Genomic DNA, 21,664 nt, shown 5'->3' on the forward strand with positions numbered 1-21,664 from the left:
TTTTTCTTCCCCCCTAAATTAAGCAGGCAGAGGAGGTCTCTGTGAACACCCTCATCCTGCACAGCCTGAAGAGGTCACAGCAAGGGCCTGGGCAGCACATCCCTGTGTCAGCTTGGAAAAATTTCCCCATGGCCTTCCCACTGGGGTGCACTGATGGAGCTCAGAGGTAGCCGTGCTGACCCTGCAGTGAAGCACGTTCCTCAGATCAGTTTTATGCCAACCTTTAAAACTCAATGTCATTTTTCAAATAAAAAAAAAAAAAAAAAAAAGTCAAAGTTTTGCTGCACCACATTGATTATCCACAAGACAATAAAGGATTGTTCCCCACAGCCTCTCTCCAGCAGATGACCCATTAGGCAAGTTTCTACCCACCCTCACTTTTGAAGCTTTCCAGTCCATAATTCTCTGTTTCATCCCATCCACATCCTCACCAGAGGCTCCCAAAGAGCTCTCACAGCCACCCTTGGCTTGGGCAACACCCACAGCTCCTTTGGTTCTGCCTCTTTTATTGCCAATGTCCTGCATGCTCTCCTCAGTTTGTCAGCAGTTTTCTTCCAAAGAGATGCTCCAAAGACAGAAGGTGGAAAAACAGAATTTTATTGCAATTGTGTATTGGCTTCCTCATGCCTGACAGGTTTGCACCGTGCTGAGAGGGACCAGTAACATCTCTAGCTAAAATCTGAGTAAGAATTGCCTAAAAATGTTCCAACAGCAGTTTTCAAAGCATCTCCAGTTTCCTATGGAAAAATCATTCCATTGGAATGAAAATCTGACTATATGGGATCCACTTTAGGGGAAGGTGAACAGTCAGGATGATGCCAAAGCAAAATGTTTTCAGTGTTTTACATCACAAAAAGTTCTAATATCAGGCAATCACAGAATGGTTTGGGTTGGAAGATTCACCCTCCTGGTAAGGGCAGGGACCCCCCACACCAGCCCAGGGCTTCATCCAACCTGGGGCCTTCAACACCTCCAGGGAGGGGGCATCAATAAAAAAAAGTCAAACTAAGTCTCTTGTAGGGGAGGAGAGGTTGAACCAGACCCAATCCACCTCCTGAAAGGCAGAACTGGGAGGCAGGACCAGTCCTTTCCAAAACAAAACGTGCACCTTCTCCATGCAGATGCCAAGAAGTGTAAAGTGCTTTGGCAGATGACAAGAGCAGTGAAGATGAGCACATCAAAGGGCTAATTCCAGCTCCAAGGATCCATAAATACTGATGAAACCCAGGAGCAATTCCTGCCACTGTCAAGCCAAGCTCCCCACACCAAAGGGTTGAACCTTCCAGTTCCTCCCCAGTCCCTGGGCTGTCCTGCCCAGCACTGCACCCACCTCCTCTCTCAGCTAACACCCTGCCATCCCTCCACCCAAATCTCACAGCAAAAGCCCTTACAGACCCCACTACAGCACCAAGGTGGCATTTGTCCACCAGTGCTCTGCCAAGGAAGTCTGTCAGTCCCAGGAGAAAAGATCATTTAGGCTACATGCTGGGGAAAAAAAAAAAAAGTGATAAAAAGGACTCTGGTACCCACATTCCAGCCCCATCCCATTTCAGACACCAAAATCACAATGATACAATAATTAAAAGCCCTACAGAGCTGCTGGCCACCACCAGAGGAGCCAATTCTCTGCCAGCATTAACCTCACAGATTAAATAAAGTGAGAAAAACAGCCTGGGAGCCCAGACCATGCACTCTGCCCAGCCTGCCTTGCACCATGGATTTATTTGGGATCTCAAACTCTCCAGAGCAAACCTGCTGTGGAAGAGCTCGTGTGACCCCAGCCAGGCAATGGTCCTTGGTCCCTACCCCTCTTCTCCATCACCTCACACCCAGCCAGGACCCAGCAATCAGCTCCAAGCCAGTTCCTCACAACTTTTCTTCCCAATGTATGTGGAGTCACAGTCACCCCAACACCCAAGTCTGCAGGAAAACAAGAACATCTCATTCCAGTGCAGGAATGACCCAAACATACATTAAACCACCCCAAACCCCTCTTTGGAGCCAGCCCATCTTTCACACCAAGCAGCACTTAGCACAGTTCAGTCCTAGTTTCTCCTTAGATTTTTTTTGGTAGTAAGTAACACAAAATGAGTAATATTAGTTAATGCCATTGAAGGCTGGTGAGGGGAAGATGGACTTGGCACCGATGCTTTAATGAGTGAGACTGAATCCAACTGGCTCCAGAATTCCCTTAAATGGCAGTTGTACAAATCAGGAGCATATTTAAAGCTTCAGCCCCACACCAGCATAATTAAACACAACCCACTTCCCTTCCAAAAGCAACAGCAAGCCAGATTTAAGTGATGTTTGGAACTGGGGCTAAAAAAAAAAAATAAATAAAAAAAATAAAATCTATAAAATAATTAAAACAAAAATAGAGCAGAATGGGGATCTAAAAAGGAAGTGGGCAAAACAGTTTGTTTGTAGTAGAGGAGCAAAATCCCCAAACAAACAAAACCACACACAGAGGCTGGAATTACTGAGCAATTAGTTACAGTGGTGCTAAATCTGGTGCTTCCAGAGGCTCTGAGCTGGTGGCCCAGCTCTTCCCACAAAAGCCAACGTCAACCCAGCCCTGGAAACGTCTCATTAATTTAGTCTGATGAGTGTCAGCATCACCCTAGACACGGTGTGAATATTTTTAAGCTATTGCTGAATGGAGGAATATTTTTTTTAAAGTCTGGGATCCTGCAGCGGAGCAGCACCCAGGTCTCTGCTACCCCACCCATAAAGTTCCTGCTCTGGGAATAAATAAAAGTGTTTTAAAGAAATGGTGAGCAAAGGAAAAACACTGAGAGGCACTGACTGCAGAGCCTCTGAAGCAGCCCTGTGAATCCTGACCTTCAGCAGGGTTTGTAGTGGGACAGGGATGGGAGTGGGCATCCCTTTCATGAGCTCCAGTGTCCCAGGTGGGACAAGTTTTATTTGGGAAGTTATTAAATCAGGATGAAGTAACCAGCCCATAAATTCCAACCTGGGGGATGTAGTAATAACTTTTTCTCAGAAAACGAACAAATGAAAAACCCTCACAAATTAAAAAAATCAATAAGCACAGGACAGGACACTGAAAATAAAGGAAACAAGGAGAGCTCAGATGAATGAATCAACACCCAAATTCAAGGAATGTAAAGCTAAGCAATTGTCCACTTAATTCTGACACTCACAAATAGACGGGGCCACTCCTGCAAGGGACAGCAAATACCATCTTTAAAGATTAAATTCCCAGTTCTGACAGGTTTCTACTAGAAACTGGAAGAAGTTTCTGAAGGACACCAACTGCTGAGCAGTTGCTCCCCTTGGAGTCAAGGCAAGAGTCAAACACATGCATAAACCATCACCCTGTGCCACAGCCAAGCTTTCAGATCCAGCCTATAGAAATAAATAAACCCATAAATACTGACAGAGTATCCCACCTCACCCACACCCAACCATCCTCATCCAGCTGGAAAACACCACAACAAACATGACCCAAACATACATTAAACCACCCCAAACCCCTCTTTGGAGCCAGCCCATCTTTCACACCAAGCAGCACTTAGCACCGTTCAGTCCTAGTTTCTCCTTAGATTTTTTTTGGTAGTAAGTAACACAAAATGAGTAATATTAGTTAATGCCATTGAAGGCTGGTGAGGGGAAGATGGACTTGGCACCGATGCCAAAACCAACTTTGCCCAGGCAAGAGGTAATTCAAAACTGAGTGCCCATAAATAAACTGAACATGCTCAGCTGAATCCTTTTAGTCCTGGGGCACCAAGTTCCACAAATCAGTGCCACCACCACCCCACCCTCACATATTTACATATATTGGGGAATAAAAGAGCAAAGCTACCAACACAGGTTGGGTTTGCTGCCTTTATTCCCAAGCAGCCCTTTGCTATTTCACGTTACAGAAGTGCAAGTGCCACTGTACCCCCCGTGGTACAAACAAAGTGAGGTTGAAAGGAGAGGCAATCCCTTGTACAAGAGACACCAGCAGAGCTGGAGAGAATAAAAGAGAAAACCTCTCTCATCCAGAGACTTCTCTTTTGCTTCAGATCTAAGGAAGGATTAGTTTGCTCAAGAACAGCTCTGGTTTGCTCTTTAGGTTTTTGCTTTTTACCCAGTGAAAGGTATAACTCTGTAAGCATTGCTTCAGTCTTGCCTTTTGAGACAAAAAAAAAAAAAAACAAAAAACAACCAAACTGCAGAATGCTCTTTACACCATCATTTGTTCAATTTGCATTTGACCTTTTTTCACTCACTTCGCTCCATTTCTACACCCAGTTCAAACCACATCATTTTCTTGCCCCTCCTTGGTGCTATGTCCCCCAACTCAGAAGAAAACCAGAAGCTTCAAGCAGCTCAGATTCAAAGAGATGCCTGGGGCTGCCCAGCTCTTACCCTTCACCAAGTTTGGTGCCTCCATCCCAAACCCCACAGGGTGCAAGGTCCCTCCCCAGAGCCAGCTCTGCAGACACCCCCCAGCCCCTGACAAATTGTTTCCAGCATCTCCCTGAAAAATATCTCCTCTTTTTCACAGGTGGAAAAGCTCCTCAGTCTTTATTCAAGGACAACACAGAGGTCACTCCCTTTTGCTTTAAAAGAGAGAGGAGGAAGGTGTGGTGACAGAGGGAGGTGGCACCAACCCCCACCTCACCCTGCTTCACACAGCAGCTTGGTGCAGGGGTGGCAGATCCTGGTGCCATGGGGGGCTCCCATCTCCCCCCACCCTTTGGGATGGGAAGAAGGTGGAAACCTCCTGCTCTGTATTTTTCCCACTTTCCCAGCTGAGCAGTTCCTCCCAGCAGGTCTGAGAGGGGAGCCTGGGAGCACTCCCTGGTGAACCAGGCCAGGTCCTGTTGTGCTGCCATCACCCAGCAAGACCCCCAGGGACTGACACTCAACCATTTCCTTCCCTCACACCTTTGAGAGGCAGCTTTTCAGGTCTGGCTGGAGAAAACCATGGTCTTTAGACTTCCTGGGTGCTACAGAACAGCTGCAGAGCATTTAGGAACCCCTTAGACCAGGGTCTGCACTTAACTCCCCCACCACTCCCACAGCATCCTCAAGCCAAAACAGCACTCCAGGCTTCACATTCCTTGGGATTACCATCATTTCACCTTGCTGGCCACAACTTGAAACAAGAGTTCAGCAAACTGCAGCCATGCGGGCTGCTGACTGGCAAACATCATCACACGTGTATCCTGGGACAGGGGAAGACAAAGGCAGCTTTCACAGCCCAGTGGCTGAGCACTGTTTCTGTCTGTTACTCCCAAATTTCCTTATGCCACTGCACTGGTTTCCAGACTTGTCCTGCTAGAAAAAACCTGCCTCAATATGATACTGTTTTTTTTTTTTTTTAAACTGTGCCATTTCTGCTCATCTTCACAGCAGCATACACTTACTCAACAGTCCTGGGTGGCTCACTTCATCGTGCCAGGATTTTCTCTCTCCTCCCCCTTTACAATTTAGCAGCCAGCTAGGCTGATGTGACAAGTCCAAAGAGACAATTTCTTTTGATTTTTGGGATGCATCTCAGGCAGCGCCTACAGAACAGGGAATTCAACTCCTCTCCGGCGTGCAGAGCAGCAACAGCTCAAAGTAGTTATCTCTCCCTACAGACACCACCACCAGCAAGTGTTTCATCACAGCATACACCTCTCTCTTCTGTATTTCTGCACAGATTAGAAGAGCAGAATATTCCAGCACAATAAACACCCAGCTGCTACCAATGAAGTACGGAAGAGTCACTCAAAAGAGTCCAGTTTCTGCTCTCAGCTAAAGCTGCTGCGATTCAGCAGCCTCTTTTACCCCACTGGAGCTTGCAAAGGGTCCCACGGGAATTTATTTTATTTCAAGCACAGATGCTCCAGGTGGTTTGCAAAACAGAGCCCTAAGTTTAGGGGTTTGATCTCCTGGCAGAGCCCAGGAGCAAACTCCCACCTGGTGCATCAGCGCTGCCCACCAAGGGGGCTGAGGGGAAAGAAGGGAAAGGCACAGCTCCAATTAGCAGAGCTCATCATTTGCAACCCAAATCACGCCACACAACGCCACAAACACCACAAAACACCACACAGCTGCACAGCCCAGCCAACCCACCCGGAGTTCAGCGGGCAGCAAACTGAGTGACCCAGACTGGCCCCTGGCAGGCAGCCGGGGGAGGGGACGCAGCTGACAGCCCCCCCCTCCCCAATCCCCCCTCCCCAGCAAAGCCTCGGCAGCCAGAGTTCACCCGAGGAAACTTTCCCTCCCAGCTGGAGATGGAAAAAGTGGAGCTGCAACCGAGAGCAACAGGAAAAATCTGAGCGAAGTAGCTGGGGTGGCTAGAGCCATTCATTTTATTTTAAATTAAAAAAATAAAGTGGCAACCCGCCCCTCTCCACCCGCTGCTGATGGCCTGCGTTATCCTTCGAACAGAAAGGATCAGCTTGGGTCCAGAGGAGGAATAAACACTCGGGGAAACAGCTACAGGGGCAGAGCTTTGCCGGGGGGCTTCTAGAAGGGGGGTGCAGGGGAACTTGCCGGGGTTGTTTCTAACCCGCCAGAGGATGCTGCACCCCGGCCCCGAGTAGTGCCCCGACCACCACCGAGGGAAAATCACAGACCCTGCGGTGGGGAGAGCCCGGACCGGACCTTGATGGGGAGGACCCAGAGAGGCTGGGACGGAGGGGACGCTGGGGCACTCACCGCGGAGAAGTTGTGGGGCCCGCAGAGCTCGCCGCGGTACTTGCAGGAGAGCAGCATGTCCTCCAGCTGGTGGCCCAGGCGGTCCATGAAGTCGGCGCTGATGCCTTCGTAGTGGCGAGGGGGTAAAAAGAGGCGAAAATCGGCCAGTTTGGCGAACCAGCGGAGCCGCGCCTCGTCTCCCCGCAGCAGCTCGGTGAGCAGCGGGCGGGCGGTGCGGTTGGGCAGCAGCAACCCCAGCCAGTGCCCCGCGTAGTACAGATCCCCCTTGGAGAGGCGGGGGAAGCGGAGGGGGTTGTTGTTGCAGAGGGTGACGGCGGGGAAAGGCAGCTGCCGGCTCCACTCGGTGCGCACCTGGGTGTGCGAGGGGAAGGAGAGCCAGTGCAGGAGCCGGTTGGAGGACCAGGAGAGCAGCAAGCCCAGGGCGGTGCAGAACGCCAGCACCCACAGCGCCCGCCGCGGCCCCACCGCCCGCCCCGAGCACATGTGCCGCAGCCCGTGCAGCCGCGGGCGCAGCGGCGGCGGGGCCCGGCGCCCCCTCGCCATGGGCGCTGCCCCCCGCGATCAGTGCGGGCAGAGCCGCCCCATGCCGGGCCCCGCCGGGACCGCCAGCGGGACGGGCAGCGGCCCCGAGCGCCGGGGGGAGCCGCCGCGGGCAGCCCGCCGCGCCCGCACCGAGCTCTCCGCCGGGCAGCAGTTCCGGCAGCGCGGCATGCCGGGCCGGGCCGGGCCCCGCTGCTGCTGCCGCTGCCGCCGCCGCCGGTACCGCCGCCGCCTCCCCCCCACCTCCCCCGCACCCCGCGGGGGGCAGCGGGGCGGCCCTGCCCGTGAGCCGCCGGCCGAGCCCCCCGCGCCGCTCACATGCTGCGGTGCCGCTACCGCCCCCCCCTACTCCCCTTCGCCCCCTCCCCTTCTCCGCCTCGCCCCCCTCCCCCGGCACCGGGCGCCGCCCGCTGGAGCAGAGGGCTCGGCGCGCCCCGGGCTCTCCGCACTTCCCCCCGAGGTTCCTCCGACCCCGCCGGGCTCGCTCTCGGCGCCTCCGGACCTTCCCGACACCGAGCGCCTGTCCAGCCCCGGAGGTCGCTCCGCACCTCCCCCCCCCCCCCGCCCCCTCCTCGGTGCCGGTTCCGGTTCCCTGCGGGGCGAGCGCTGCGGGACCCCCCTACCCTGGCCCCGCTCAGCCCCGACCCGCGCTCCGCCGGTCCCCGCCGCCTCTCAGGCTGCCCCGCCCGGGAAGCCGCTGTCCCCCGGTCCCCCCGGGAAAACCCCTGCCCGTCCGCGGGCGAGAAGGAGAAGAGATGGAGAAGAGGAGGAGGAAGAGGAGGAGGAAGCGCAGGGCGAAGCTTTCTTGAGGTGAAAGTCCCGGCTGCGGCTCCGACCCCGCTGCGCTGGGGAGGCGGAGGGAGGATGCTCAGCCCCGATCGCTCCGCTGAGCCAGGGGAGCGGCCCCCCCGCCCCCTTATTTATCCTCCGGGAGCGCAGGCGGGAGCCCGGACCCGCTCGCAGCTCCCGGGACCGCCGCTGTCCTCGGCTTTGGCCGGGGTTTGGAGGGAGCCCTCCCTCTCTCCTTCCCTCCTTCCTCCCCTCCCTCCCTCTCTTCCTCCCTCCTCCAGCCGGAGTTGATTTTTCTGCTTTTCAGCATCCCCCGGGGTAAACACGGTACCACAGACACAAGCAAAGCCGCGAGAAATGCAGGCAGGGTTTGCAGCCTGCTGGCCGTAGCGGTTGTTTTCTGGGGAAAGTGGTTGATTGGGTTTGGGTTTGGTTTTTTTTGTGGGGTTTTTTTCGGTGTCTTGTTTGTTTGTTGGTTGGTGGGTTTTTTTTTTTTTTTGGGGGGGGGGGGGAGGGGGGATTGGGTTGCTTTCTGATTTCCGTAGCAAAGCAGCTCAACCATCCTCCGCTTCCATGAGAGATGGGTGGAAGCACAGAGAAATGCATTCACCGAAGCATCACCCTCCCTCCACCCCTCGCTGTCCCTCAGCCTCGGTCACTCCGAAGCCCCGGGAGCCCTTTGAGGGGTCAGAGGCTCATTTAGCTCATTTTGCCTTGCGTCGGACACAGCCCCCAGATCCCTTTTCCCCCAGCACTTTGACGAGGCAGCGATAACTTGTTCTCTGTGGTGGCATCTCCCGGGGTTTGCTGCTGAGCCACTCGCTGGTCCCTTCCTTTTTCATTTCGAGTAGCACTAAGCAGCGTTCCTAGAATTGTGTCCAATTAAGCTGTAAGTGGCGATAACTGCTTTGAATCCCCTCTGATAGGTTCGTGGGGTTTTTTTTGGTTTTGTTTTGGAATTTTTTTTCCCCTCTGAATTCATTTTCCGTGTGCATTTTGATCCGCTGTGTATTTTTACCCAATAGATGGAGCCGTTACAGCCTGGTTACCTCCAGCCGCCTACGGAGAGTTTCTGCTCGACTGTGGCAAAGCTGCAAACGTGCAGCAACCCCCAAAATCTCACTCCTGGCCATGGGGAAATATGTATTTGAGGGGCCCCGAGATTGTGCCCCCTTCCCCTATGCCAGAGCCACAGAGATCTGCACAAAGACCGCGCTGTGGGCTCAGTTTTACTCCCTCGTGTAACTCGGATGCTTTGCAGTGCCCGTGCTCACAGGGGACTCGTGTCCACAGCCACAGGAATTTTCCCGTTTTTTAGCATGTCGAATCCTTTCCAAAGCAGGAAAGCTGCTGTGACCTTTCTTAAACCGAATGGGGAAAGGCCAGATGCTACTCCATTTGTTGTAACGTGGTAGTTACTCCCATTGAGCCTCTCAGCCTGGTTTCAAAGCAGATCTCTTGCTTTTTTCCTGCCTCCTCTTGCCATCAGTTGGAGTTTTCCCATCCAGCCCACTCACAGGATAATAAACATCTGAACCACTTCACAACGAAGGACTCTGAGATTTTTATACCCACGATAGATCGATGCAAACCAGAGGAAATAAAAGGGACCTGACTGGAAACATCCTCAAACATTCCCTCCCCCACAGCCTCATCACTACCTTGCAGCACAGACAGGCTTGGATGCTGCCAGGTTCTCTGGCAGTGCCTGCCAGGAGAAGGACAGCCCAGCCCTGGACTTTCCCCATTTGGTTATTTTCAACCTCTTCCCCTTCTCTAACGGGTTTTTAATTTGATTTTTTTTTTTTTTTATTATTTTTTTTTTTTTTTAGGTAGGAGTGATTTGGCAAAAGGGGATTGTAAAAGAAAGAGTAGCAGGTTTGTGTGGAAAGCTGCTTGTTTCCCTTGAAATGTGCCCACTCCAACTTCCCTTTCCAGATCCCCAAATTCTCAAGTTTTCCTGCCTGCTTCATCATCAGGAAGTCCCTTTTTTATTAAAGGAAAAAACCCCAACAATGGTAAATAGGAAGAGGATATCAAGACCAACTTTACCCTGAGCTGAAATTTCAAAGCTTCCCCATGAGAATATTATGAAACCAAATCCTGACCATCACATTCAGAGCCTTCATCACCTGGTCCCCTGCCACCCACCCTCTGGAAACCACCTCCAGTTTTCCAGTTATCAGGGAAAGCAGCTCCTTTCACTCAGCCCCTCTGCTCACTTCATTAGGGTCCTGGTTAATTCTTTGGGCAGCCAGAGCAGCTTATTGGACTTAATGCATGGAAGGAATAATAGAGCTGGACTCAATATACATTGCTTATTAATTAAGTCACTTGTAAAATTATCCCTTGGGGTGGGTGAGTTTGCTGCTTCTGGCAGAGAATGGAGTTTTGATGGAGAGTAAAATATGAAGGTGAGATTTAATGAATCATTTTGGGTGAACCCTACCCTTCTCCCCACAAGACATCACCCATGTGCTCCCAAAAGGTACAGAAAAGACAAATATTCTCAAGTTTTCCTAAACCAAAAGCATCGCCTTCTTTTGAATCATCATCTTCACTTCAAACATCAGCCCAGGTTAAGACAAAAAGGATTAAATAAACGTTTCAACCCCCCTGGAAAGTAAATAATTCTTTCTTCCAGCTGGACCTTTTTTATTACTGTTACTAAATCCACCCCATAAGGGAGAAAAAGGAGTGAAAGCTCAACCCCAAACACCTTTCCCTCTGGACACTCAGTGACTCACAAGCTGAAAAACCCCAAATGTTCCATTCAGCAGAGCCCTGGAGATGCTGAGTTAAAAGTTCAGGTCTTGATATCACAGAATCATGGAATCACTAAGGCTGGAAAAGGTGATGCATCAAATCCAACCACCAGCCCAGCCCCACCGTGCCCACTGATCCATGTCTGGAAGTGCCATCTCCACATGATTTTTGGATTTTTTTTTTCCTCCAATGTTTGGCCACTCTTTCAGTCAAGAATTTTTCTCTAATATCCAATTGAAACCTACCCTGGTGCAACTTGAGGCTGTTTCCTCATTTCCATGTGCATGTGGAGAAAAAGCTTCCAAGGTTTCTGGGCTTGGCTGGCAGGGCTGCAGCTGCATTCCACCCCTCTGAGCAGAATTAGTGCATCCCAGGGGATGGATTTATCCATCCCAGAGGAGTTCCTGGTGGACAAGTGGGCTGCAGGCTTATCTCTTGTTCAGCACCCCAAGTTACGTGTGGGTAATGACCCTGTGAGTGTCCTCAGGATCAGCTCCAGGAAAGCTTTGTGATCAGCTGGGTGAGAGCAGGTTTAGTGCATGGAAGCAGGAGGAGAGATTACAGGGATCAGAGGGTGCAGCACTCAGATCTCCAACTTGCAGTGTTGGGTTTTTTTACTGTCAAAGCCTCTCAAGGACAACAGGCTTGATTTTAGCTCTCAGCAACTCAAGCCAAGGAGAACTGGGGGCAGGTGCCAAAAAGCTGGTTGTCCCCAGGCTGGGGGTTCAAGTCACTGTTGGTTTGGAAAGGGACATCCTTCCCCTGCACAGGAGCATCCTCCTGTCTCACTGGAGGTACTGGGGCAGAAAGCAAAGGCTGAGCACAGCCCACAGGCCCTGCTGGGATGGGATTTGGGCAGCAAAACACAACGAGACCTGGCACTGCTGCCCAGCAGGTTGGTGTAATCAAGGGGAAAAAGGAGAGTTAGGGTTAGGGTAACCTTCTCTGTCGTGCTCTGGTTTTTCCATAATAATTCTCTGCTTTGCCTAACTGCTGCAAAAACACAATCCCCACCAAAGCCATCGTGTTATGAGAAAGTCATAAAATGCTGGGAAATAGGGGTTTCCATGGAAGCTACCAGCTCAGCCTGAACTCCAGTTCTGCTGCCTCACATCCCAGAGAACGTGTCAGACCCTCCCTGCTGCAAACCCAGATCAGTGCAGCTCAGGGGAACCAACACGGTGCAGCCACCCCCCAGACAATGCTTTTATTCCAAAAGAGGTTTTTGTTTGTTTTTTTTCCCCCTTCATTTCCTATTCTTTGAAAAACAAATGATTGAGTGTCCAGCTGTAAATTCTTCGTATTAATTGAGGGGTCTCAGAGCAGAACCCTCTGAGGTGCAGCCGGGTGCTGAAGCTGTTACAGGGATTTATCTGGGGCTGCAGTGATTTGGGGCTGCAGGCTTTTAATGGAGGGAGGTGAAATACTCAATCCCTGCTAAAATATTGAAGGCCCATAAATAATGTGTCAGTAGCCTATTTCTTAATCTGCTGCATGCATGCTGGCATCTGTGGAGTAGTAAAACCATTTGCATTTTACAACTCTGCTTTCAGATCCCAAAATAGGGAAACTTTTGATATCTCGTTTGCTGTGCCTCCCATGTGTACAGGAAAACCAAAACAAAACACCCAAGAGACATCAAACAAATGCCCAAGTGAGTGAAGATGCTGCTGCTCTTTTGGGGATTGCACTGGGACTCGGAGTGTGTGAAAAGCAAATAAAAATGAGGTTTTCTAGGGTTACACAGGAGGCTGATAAGGATTAATTAGAAAGATTTTAGGAGGAGCCACATCTCAGCTGGGATGGGGGGACCTGGCTGTGTCACGTTTGCCCTTCCAGCAGTGCTCCATCCCTGCACATTTCACAGGATTTACTCCTCCTTCATCCCAGATTTTTGGTGGGGACAGGGGGACACAAGGCTGGAAAGGGCTGATGCCTGGGCTGGAAATACATCTGGAAATCCAGGGTAGGTTTTCAAAGGTTCTTTGCAACACCACACGTGACAGGGCTGTCCCATATCCTCTAATTAGCAGGGTCAAGGTTAATTGGCATCTGCTGACATCATTCAGTGCCTTTCCTTGGAGCACTAGCATGGTAATACATGTACACATTTATCTCTGCCTGTGTTTATGCACATGTTTGTATTTTTCTTCTGCAGGTAGAAAAGAGGAATGATTTTAATCTCTTTAATCTATTTTAAACCCCTCAGCTGGCAGCCTCCCAATTATCTCCCTTTTGTCTCTTTCTTTTTTTTTTTTCTTTTTTTTCTTTCCTATTTTCTATTTTCCATTTCGCAGCTGAAGAGGAGAGGGAGTGAAACAAATGAAAATACCTCTGGATTTCTTAAGCACTAATTTTAACATGAATTCTTTGGAGCAAATGAAAAAGCAAAGTTTTCACAGCCTCTTCCTGTCAGTAAGCTTCATTTTCTGTTGCAGTCACTAAATCTGTCAGTGCACAGGGGGCACCTTGTACCCTGGTCACAAGATGGGGACAACTCCACCTCCTACTGCGATGCTCTCCATGCATTTTGGTGGCCCTGTGGCCACCATCCTGCTGACCAGAGCTGGCAGAGCTGGTCAAGAGCCTCCTCTCCAGTTCTGGGTAGCCCCAAGGCTTGGCCAGCTGCAAAGTTTTAGCTCAGCCACAGTGAAGCATTCAGAGGGCTGGGCAGGAGAGGGTCAGGCAAGGAGCTGGAGCAAATCCTGTCTGAGGGACTGTAGGAAAATGGGGTGAGAAAGGCAGAATAAGAGGCTGGCATGGGATACCTGAGCTTTTGGTAGCCTTTTCCCATATTAACTGGCCCTGCTGGAGTTATCCTGCAGCCAGCCACGAAGTGCAGAGATGAGAAAAGAGAAAACACCAGGACTGCAGGAATGGGGGGGTGGTGGTGGGGATGCGTGAGACACATCCAGAGGCTGGAGAAATTATTCCATTTTCAGGAGGAAAAAAATTAAATTGCCTATTATCTTCCTTTTGGAGAGCTGCATCTCTGAATTTCAGTGCCTTGGGGCAGCTCTCCACAGAACAGGGCTGCAGCCATTTGGGGTTTTTTTTTTTTTGCTGCCATTTATTTGTCTTTTTGTTTTCTTCTTTTTTTTTTTTTTTTTCTTTTTTTCTTTTTTTTTAGGGCTGAAGTTTGCTCGGAGTGGCTTGGCATTTTGCTGGGTGAGCTCCTGGTATTTTAGCTCCCATCTTTATTTCTGAGGGGCTGTGCAGGGGTGATGCTCTGCCTGCCTCACTCGTGGGGTTGATCACGCTCCACAGGTTTTTACTGCTCCGTGTTCCCTGCCACAGGAGGCTTTCTGGCTTAATTAAAAAAGAAGCCAGGGAAAGAGAAAAAAAAAAAAAAAAAATCCTCTAAGCTTGCTTCACTATATTGAAATCTGTAATTCAGTGCTTTGGGCCTAGGCTGGGGGGCTCTGAGCAGGTCCTGGGGGGGTTGGTATCACCTACATGGTGATCTGGGATGGTGGGATGGGAAAGTGGGAAGGGTGGGAAGTAAATCCCTGCTCCCCTGTGTTGGGGGGATGATTTTGGATACTCCATGGGCATAAGCCTGGAGTGACAGTGGGTCTGAAGGCTCTTCTGCACCTCACCTCTTCTCAGATGTCACATCTCAAGGAGAAACAGCACCTGGAGGATGGGAACCTGGAGCTTCCCAAGGGACATTTGGGGCTGAGCGTGGCACCAGCCCCTGCAGTCACCCCATGGCCAGGATGGGTCCTGGTGAATATTTCACATCACCTCCTCTGTCTGTAGAGAAGATTCACCTCCTGCCTTCATTCCACCCTTCATCTGCTGAGCCCTTTTTTCTGAGGTTTAACTCCCCAGAGCCAGCAACCCCAGAGGAAAGCTGCCCTGTGGGGAGATGCTGAAGGGGACTGAACATTCTACCTCTCCCAGCAAGTTTTGTTTCTTGAAGCAAATTAAAGGAGCAATTTCTTAAGTTAATATTTATTCTTTGCCTTTCCTAGGTATCTGAAGACTCCGCTGGGAGCCAGGTAGGAAAGAGCCCTTTCTCCTCCTGAACCTGCTGCTATGATTTCAAACACCAGCCAAGGCAGAGGCTTCCACAGCCCCATTCCTGACACCAGCAGTGGGGGATAACAGCAGATGGGTTGGGATAAAGCAGGACAGTCACCTCTTGCATCTCACAGCACTGGGGCCAGCTTTGGAGCTGCTTTATTTGCTGCCTGAGGGTCATCTGCTGGAAGGCAAATATTTAACTTTCTGGGCCAGCCTGGCATCTCCTCACAGAGCCTCTGGCTGGGGTTTTAAGGATTAAGCAACCTTGGAGAAGTCCCACAGGCAGGACCTACCCCAAAAGCTGCCACTGAAACCTCCACCCTCCCCAGATCTATTTGCTCCTGGGAATGATTCGTGGCTCAGAGAATTGCACCATGATTGGCTGCTGCAAATATTGTAGCTGAGGGTTGGTTTTGAATTTGTGTCTGTCTGTGTGTGGTGAGCAGAAATAGCCAGGAGCAGGCTCAGAAACCCACAGCATGGTCACCAGGAGAGAGATGGAGGCTGTGGGGAGGTGTTGGGGAAGGGTGGGTGGGTGTCCCCTGCCTCCCACACCACGGGCTCCAGCTGAGTGCAGAGGTCACACTGGGAGAAACCAATAAATGCAATTATTAAAAACTTAGTGGTGTAGCTGGGGGATGCAGCTGGAGGCAGAAGGAGGGCAAATCTCCAGCAGATTCTGCTGTGATCTGGCTCTGCTCCTGGTCCCTGCACCCTGCGGCACGGCCCGGGCTGACTGCGGGGTGACAGCAGCTGCTGGCAGAGACTGAGGGATTTCCAGGGATGTTTCCCAAGGGGAACAAAGCCTTTCTGCATCAGAAAAAACTCCCCCTCTCCATAAAAAATTAAAAAAAAAAAAGTGCCTCCAAAACTATTCCAAAGGCAGAATTCTGACAGTCCCAAAACTGCTTCCATTCCTTTTGTATTCAATAGGAATTTTCCTGTGTTTCACCTGGGTTTGTTTCAGCAGTTCCCACCCAGGCAAATTCCAGGTTGCTGCAAATTCTGCCAGCACCAGCAGAAGAAAAGGGCTTTTATCTTTTTTTTTCCTGTGATTTTTTTCCTGAAAGGGCTGAAAGACTGTTCCTATCCCCAGTGTCCCTGGCAGGGTGTCCTGGCTGGCTGGGGGCAGGGAAGTGCTACCTGCTGAGCTGCCAAACAGAAAGGATCTGTCTCCCATTCCTTTGGCAGGCTAATGGGTGACAGCAGTTGTGTGGGAAGCCTAATGGAGAAAAGGTTTGATAAAACAGAAGCACCAGCTCGAAGTTTTTTTCTGATGCTTTTTTTGCAGTTATGTAATTAAAAAAATGACATTGATTTAAAAAAAAAAAAAAAAAAAAAAAAAGTAATAAAATAAAAATTTAAACCCACAACCCAACACCAGGAAACTTTGAATATTTAGGGCTAGATTCTGCTTTCTCAGCAGAGGAAATTTGGCTCCCTCCCTATCAACTTCAAGGGGTTTTGTCCCAGGAGGAGGAGTGGGAAACAGGGTTTGGCCCCTCACCCTTCACAGCCTCTGACTGAACAGGGAAGAGGAAAGGGAGTCCCACAAAAGGGAGGTGTCTGCACTTTGCATCCAGCAGCTCTGCTCATGCTGTAACTTTGCTGATGGGTGCAGGAGGATGCAGCCCCCTTGTCCCCACCCTGGGGTCAGGCACAGACCCCCCCAGGTGCAAAGCCACCTCTGCAGTTCCTGAGCAGCTTCTGAGCGAGCCTGGAAGAATTTTAGCTCCCATCCCCACTGGATCTGGTTCCAGGGCTTGTTTTGAAGGAAGTATTTGTGGCCAGGGTTAAAAAGAAGGATGTAAGGAGCAGCACAGAGGAATGACAGGATGGACTCTGGAGCTGTGAGCTGAGTGTGAGACCCTCACCCCGGGTTCATCCCAGGCTGGGTGGGCTCATGGCTGGGTGGCAGCCAAGGAAAAAGGTGGAAAAACCCCCAGAAACCCTGCTGGGCTCCCAAGGCTCTGCTGCAACTCTTCCTTTGGCTGTGAGCTGCCCCTGGGACACATGGGGAGGACACTGGGGCTGCCAGACCTGCTCTGAGATGTGAAGCTGGACAACTTGCTCCGTGCCTCAGTTTCCCTGCCTGGCTCCCCTGGATCCCAGGTGCTGGCTGGTCCAGTATGAAGGACAGTGGGACCTGGCCCAGGGCAAGTGTCCCCTCTCCTATCCAAACCAGTTAGGACTTTTTTATTAACATTTCCCTATAGGCTCCAGCATTTGGGTTATTTCATGGCTGATTACTTCTTTTAAAAAATTTTTATAAAAATTACCTGCTTTCTTCTTTCATATAATCCTGTGGGAAGTCAAAACGAAAGGAGCTCTTAGATGGAAGAAACCTCAAAGAAAGAAAACTGCCAGAGAAAGCAGGTTCCTCTGGGATGGACACAGGGACTGACTCTGCCTTGACACAAAGAAAGATCTTGTCAGAATCAGTTTCCCTGAGAATACCTTGTCAAGGCCTTTTGGGAAGATTTGAATCAATTCTCCTGGCCCTCCAAGAGAAGTGAGTTTGCTCCAGGCACAGAACAAGGCACAAGGGTGAAGATTCCTGTTTTTTTTTATTTTCCTCTCTAGCAGCAGCCCCATGAACACTGCAGACATTTGCATTCCTCATTCCCTTCTCCCACTCTCTCCCACTCTCTAAATTGTTGGATGTGGCTGGGTGAGGAGGGTGCACATGGTGCTTTGGTGTTCTCTGAGCCATGGTTAATGGGCTGGATGATTCCCTGAGATGCCATCTCAATGTTTTTCTCTTCTCTTTTTTTTTTTTTTTTTTTTTTTTTTTGTCTCTGACTTGATATTTTAAAACAAAATACCTGAAGGTGTAAAACCTCTGTGGAGAACTGAGAAAGGCTGACAGTAAATGCACCCAGCACACCTACCAAATCCTTTCTGATCCCCCCCACGCTCTCCTTCTCAGCAGTCCCAGTCCCCTCTTCTTTCTCCTCTCTCTCTGCAAGATTAGGAGTTGCTTCAACAGCATCACATGAGTTGTTTTAATTTTGCCATTAACCTTGTAAATAAAATGCTCCAAGGAAGCAATTTGTGCCAACGTGCCTGGCTTTAAAATTTGGGGAACAAACACATCCCCATGGTTTTTCCCCTCGGTGCAATGGGAGGTGATGGGAGTCAGGGGGAATCAGCAGCTGGGAATCTACCAGTTTGCATATTCTGCTCCTAAATCCTCCTTCAAACCTTCCACAAAATAGAGGAAAAGCAGGACTGTCTGTGTTCCTTCCAGATATTCCTAAATATCAGTGCAGCATCCTCCCCCATCCCCCCAGGATGGCCACACAGGAGGTTTGTCACATCTCTGAGCAGGACAGAAAGGGCCCAAGATGAGACCCTTCCACCTGGACACTAAGACACCTTGACTTTGTTCCTCATGGTGGGTGATTTTCATGAGAGGTTTTTTTTCCCTCACGTTTATTGGTATCACATTATGCAGTAAGTCCCCAGGGAACAGTTCCCAGAAGAATTGCACAAGACAAATAATCAGTATTTCCAATTTCTTTTCTTCTCCCCTTCCAGATGATGTAATGTGGCACTTCTTTGTGATAACTGGAAATACCTCATGCTGACCTTAGAAAAAGAAGGAAGTATTCAAAATATTGATCTTACAACCCACCTCAAGGGAAAGCTGACATTTTCTGCTTGGAAATCTGAGCCTGGGACAGCTGGCATTGATCTCCAGCAGCTCTCGTGTGGAGACCCAGCAGCAAATTGGTGCTGGGGTGCAATCCATTCCTTGGCCATCACCTTGGAGGTGAGCCTGGAAGTTACAAGTTATTTCCCTCCCCTTTGCTTCTCCAGGGTGAGAATGGTGAGAATTTGTTCTTGCTTTCCCAGTGCTTAGCAAAAAGTTTGGATACCAGTGCCCCCAGTGCCAGGATCAGGAGATCCTCTGGATCTCAAACCAACATTCCTCCTGAGAGCACCCAGGGGCTGAGGCACACTCAGGAACATCAAATAAAATTAGCAGATAAGGATCAACCCAAGCAGAATAGTGAACAGATCCACAGCAGGAGCTGTGAAACATCAGCTGGGGGCTATTGCTACCTCTGGGTGCCAGAGCCTGAGCCCAGGGGCATCATCAGCAGAGCAGAATCATAGAATGGTTTGGGTTGGAAGGTCCCCCAAAGGTCCCCCAGTCCCAGCCCTGCAGTCTCAGGGACACCCTCACCCAGCTCAGGGTGCTCAGAGCCTCCTCAAGCCTCACCTTGAACATCTCCAGGGATGAGGCCCCAACCCCCTCCCTGGGCAGCCTGTGCCATTGTCCCACTGCCCTCCTGGGACACAACTTGTTCCTCACATCCAATCTCAAGCTGCTCTTCTCGGATTTAAAACCGTTGCTCCTAAAATATTTGCTCTTGGAATATCTGAGGGGAATGAGGGGAACAGATACCTCCTGTCCCTGTCCTCTTCTCTAGGTCTGTGTTCCTGTCAGACACAGGGTACTGACAGAGTCCCCCTGATGTCACAGAGCCACTGCAGACTCTTGTGTTCTGCTCCAGACTTTGCAAAGTGGGACATGTCCCAACCCAGCAGCTTCCCACGAGCCTGCCAGGGATTTCAGCTCAATAACAACTTGGTAAAAGCAAAATGATCCAGAATCTCTCTGTGCTGGAAACCACGTGTGCAGGGACCTTCCCTGAGCCTCTGAGAAGGAGCTCCAGGGCTTGCAGCAGAGCTCAGGGCTTGGCCTTGCTCAGGAACCTCCTGGGCAGGAGCAGGGGGTGAGCCCAGCTCCCCACATCCTCACCCAGTGCTTGCAGCAGTCACTGCCCTGCCTTTTACCCACCCTGGATAGGGATTTGTGGACACCAGAATCAATGGGGACATTATGAATAACCCCATAGCAACCCCTGTGTTAAGCATTATGAAGATTTGTGAACATCTTTTTATATCAAATGAGATAAATATTAATGATGGGGTTTTGTTGTTTTTTATTTTTTTTCAAAATGCCACGAATCAGCTGCTTGCTGTCTCCTTGTATCTCTGCCAGCACCAAACACTCACTGCAGCCCAGTGAAAGCTTTTTCTTTACTGGATTTACTGGACTAAGGAGCTGGAGGAAGGAGCAAGGATGCTGCTCTGCACTGTGAGCCCCAGGCAGAGCCTGTACAGAGCTTGTGGGGCACAGGGAGCATCAGGGCAAGGAGAAGAAATTGTTATTCTGAGCAAAAGCTGCACTCACCCAAACTTCCCAGCACGATGGGTGCTGGGGGCAGCCAGGATTCTGATCCCAGCCCTGTTAGGGTGTCTGTTCTTGGGCTCCTTGAGGCTTGGCTGCCACTCAACACCCTTCAGGATGCAGCAGCTCATAACTAAAGCAGAGATGCTCTGCCCAGTCTGCTGTGGCTGGAGCTCCTCACACAGCTCCCTTTGTACTTCTCTGCCAGTATAAAAGAGACTTGAAAGGTAAAACACAGAATCATAAAATCCTAGAACCACAGACTGGTTTGGGTTGGAAGGGACCTCAAAGCCCCCCCAGTGCCACCCCTGCCATGGGCAGGGACACCTCCCACCAGCCCAGGGGGCTCCAAGCCCCATCCAACCTTCAACACTGCCAGGGATGGGGCAGCCACAGCTTCTGGGGGCAACCTGGGCACCCAGGGGCTCAGCACCCTGACTCCAAACAATTACTTCCTAATGTCCAACTTAAATCTCCCCTCTTTCAGTTTAAAACCCTTCCCCCCTTCTCCTACCACTCCACATCCTCCTGAGAAGTGGCCTCAGTGCAGCTCAGGATCATCTCAACTCCAATGGGTATCTCTAGATGTGGACCAGATTAATTTCTTGCTGGTGTAAATCTAATGCACCCACGTGAGCTTGGTGGTGAAATTCAGATGAGCACATGGCCTGGAGCTACTATCATGAGTAACAGCTTCCTGCATCTTGAAAGGGACTGAATCAGCTACCAGAATAACTCTGGGCTTCTATATCCAGGCACTGGCAGAGCCGCCCCAGATTCCTCCACACTTCCCAGGAGTTGGGTTTGTGTACACACACTCTGCTTGCTTTTCTAATTACAATCTCTCCATCACCTTACTACCAGTAGTTGTGTGAAGGGGAATAGTCTGAGCAAATTCCCCTGTTTGTTGAGGAAATAACATGGGCCTGATTAGGAGCTGAGATCTCCCCAGTGCTAAATTGGATCAATGTGCTGGATCCAGGAGCATCATCAAACCCCCCCTGAGCTGTGGGGAGAGTGCTCAGAAGAAAGGTTGGACAAGAGATAGAATCACAGAATTGTCAGGATTGGAAGGGACCTTTAAGCTCCCCCAGTCCCAACCCCCCTGCCATGGCCAGGGACACCTCCCACCAGATCAGGTTGCTCAGAGCCCTCTCCAGCCTGGATTTAAAATGTTCCAGGGATGGGGAATCTTCCACCACCTCTCTGGGCAACCTGTGCCAGGGTCTCACCACCCTCAGGATGAAGAACTTCTTCCCAACGTCCAATCTGAATCTCCCCTCCTCTGGTTTGAATCCATTCCCCATGTCCTGTCCCTACTGACACCCTAAAAAGTCCCTCCCCATCTTTCCTGCAGCCCCTTCAGACCCTGGAAGGCCACAGTGAGGTCTCCTTGGAGCCTTCTCCTCTCCAGCCTGAACAACCCCAACTCTCTCAGTGTCTCCATAGCAGAGCTGCTCCATCCCTCTGAGCATCCTCCTGGCCCTTCTCTGGACACACTCCAGCACCTCCAAGGCTCTCTTGTGACAGGGGCTCCAGAACTGGACACAGGACTCCAGGTGGGGTCTCAGGAGAGCAGAGCAGGGGGGAGAATCCCCTCCCTGGCCCTGCTGCCCACACTTCTCCTGATGCAGCCCAGGATCCCCTTGGCTTTCTGGCTGCAGGTGCCCA

At 50.7% G+C, this 21,664-nt stretch overlaps 1 protein-coding gene across 3 annotated transcripts in view; it reads right to left on the bottom strand.

Moving 5' to 3' along the window:
- LOC139788327 (acid-sensing ion channel 2-like) overlaps nucleotides 1–21,664 on the bottom strand; it is a 489,262-nt gene that overhangs the window by 87,222 nt on the left and 380,376 nt on the right. Inside the window, exons 1-2 of one of the 3 annotated variants that reach the window (XM_071728222.1) lie at nucleotides 7,830–7,863; nucleotides 6,667–7,017 (exon numbers count right to left, since the gene is read on the bottom strand). The exons of 1 other annotated variant lie outside the window; for it this stretch is intronic. In XM_071728222.1, coding sequence (XP_071584323.1) covers nucleotides 6,667–6,753 — 87 coding nt within the window. In that variant the 5' untranslated portion in view covers nucleotides 6,754–7,017; nucleotides 7,830–7,863. Of the gene's footprint in view, nucleotides 1–6,666; nucleotides 7,473–7,829; nucleotides 7,864–21,664 lie in introns of those variants that run through there. One more of the 3 variants, XM_071728221.1, reaches the window with a different exon arrangement.

The sequence above is a fragment of the Heliangelus exortis genome, chromosome 29, assembly GCF_036169615.1.
Source record: "Heliangelus exortis chromosome 29, bHelExo1.hap1, whole genome shotgun sequence".
NCBI classification, from domain to species: Eukaryota; Metazoa; Chordata; class Aves; order Apodiformes; family Trochilidae; genus Heliangelus; species Heliangelus exortis.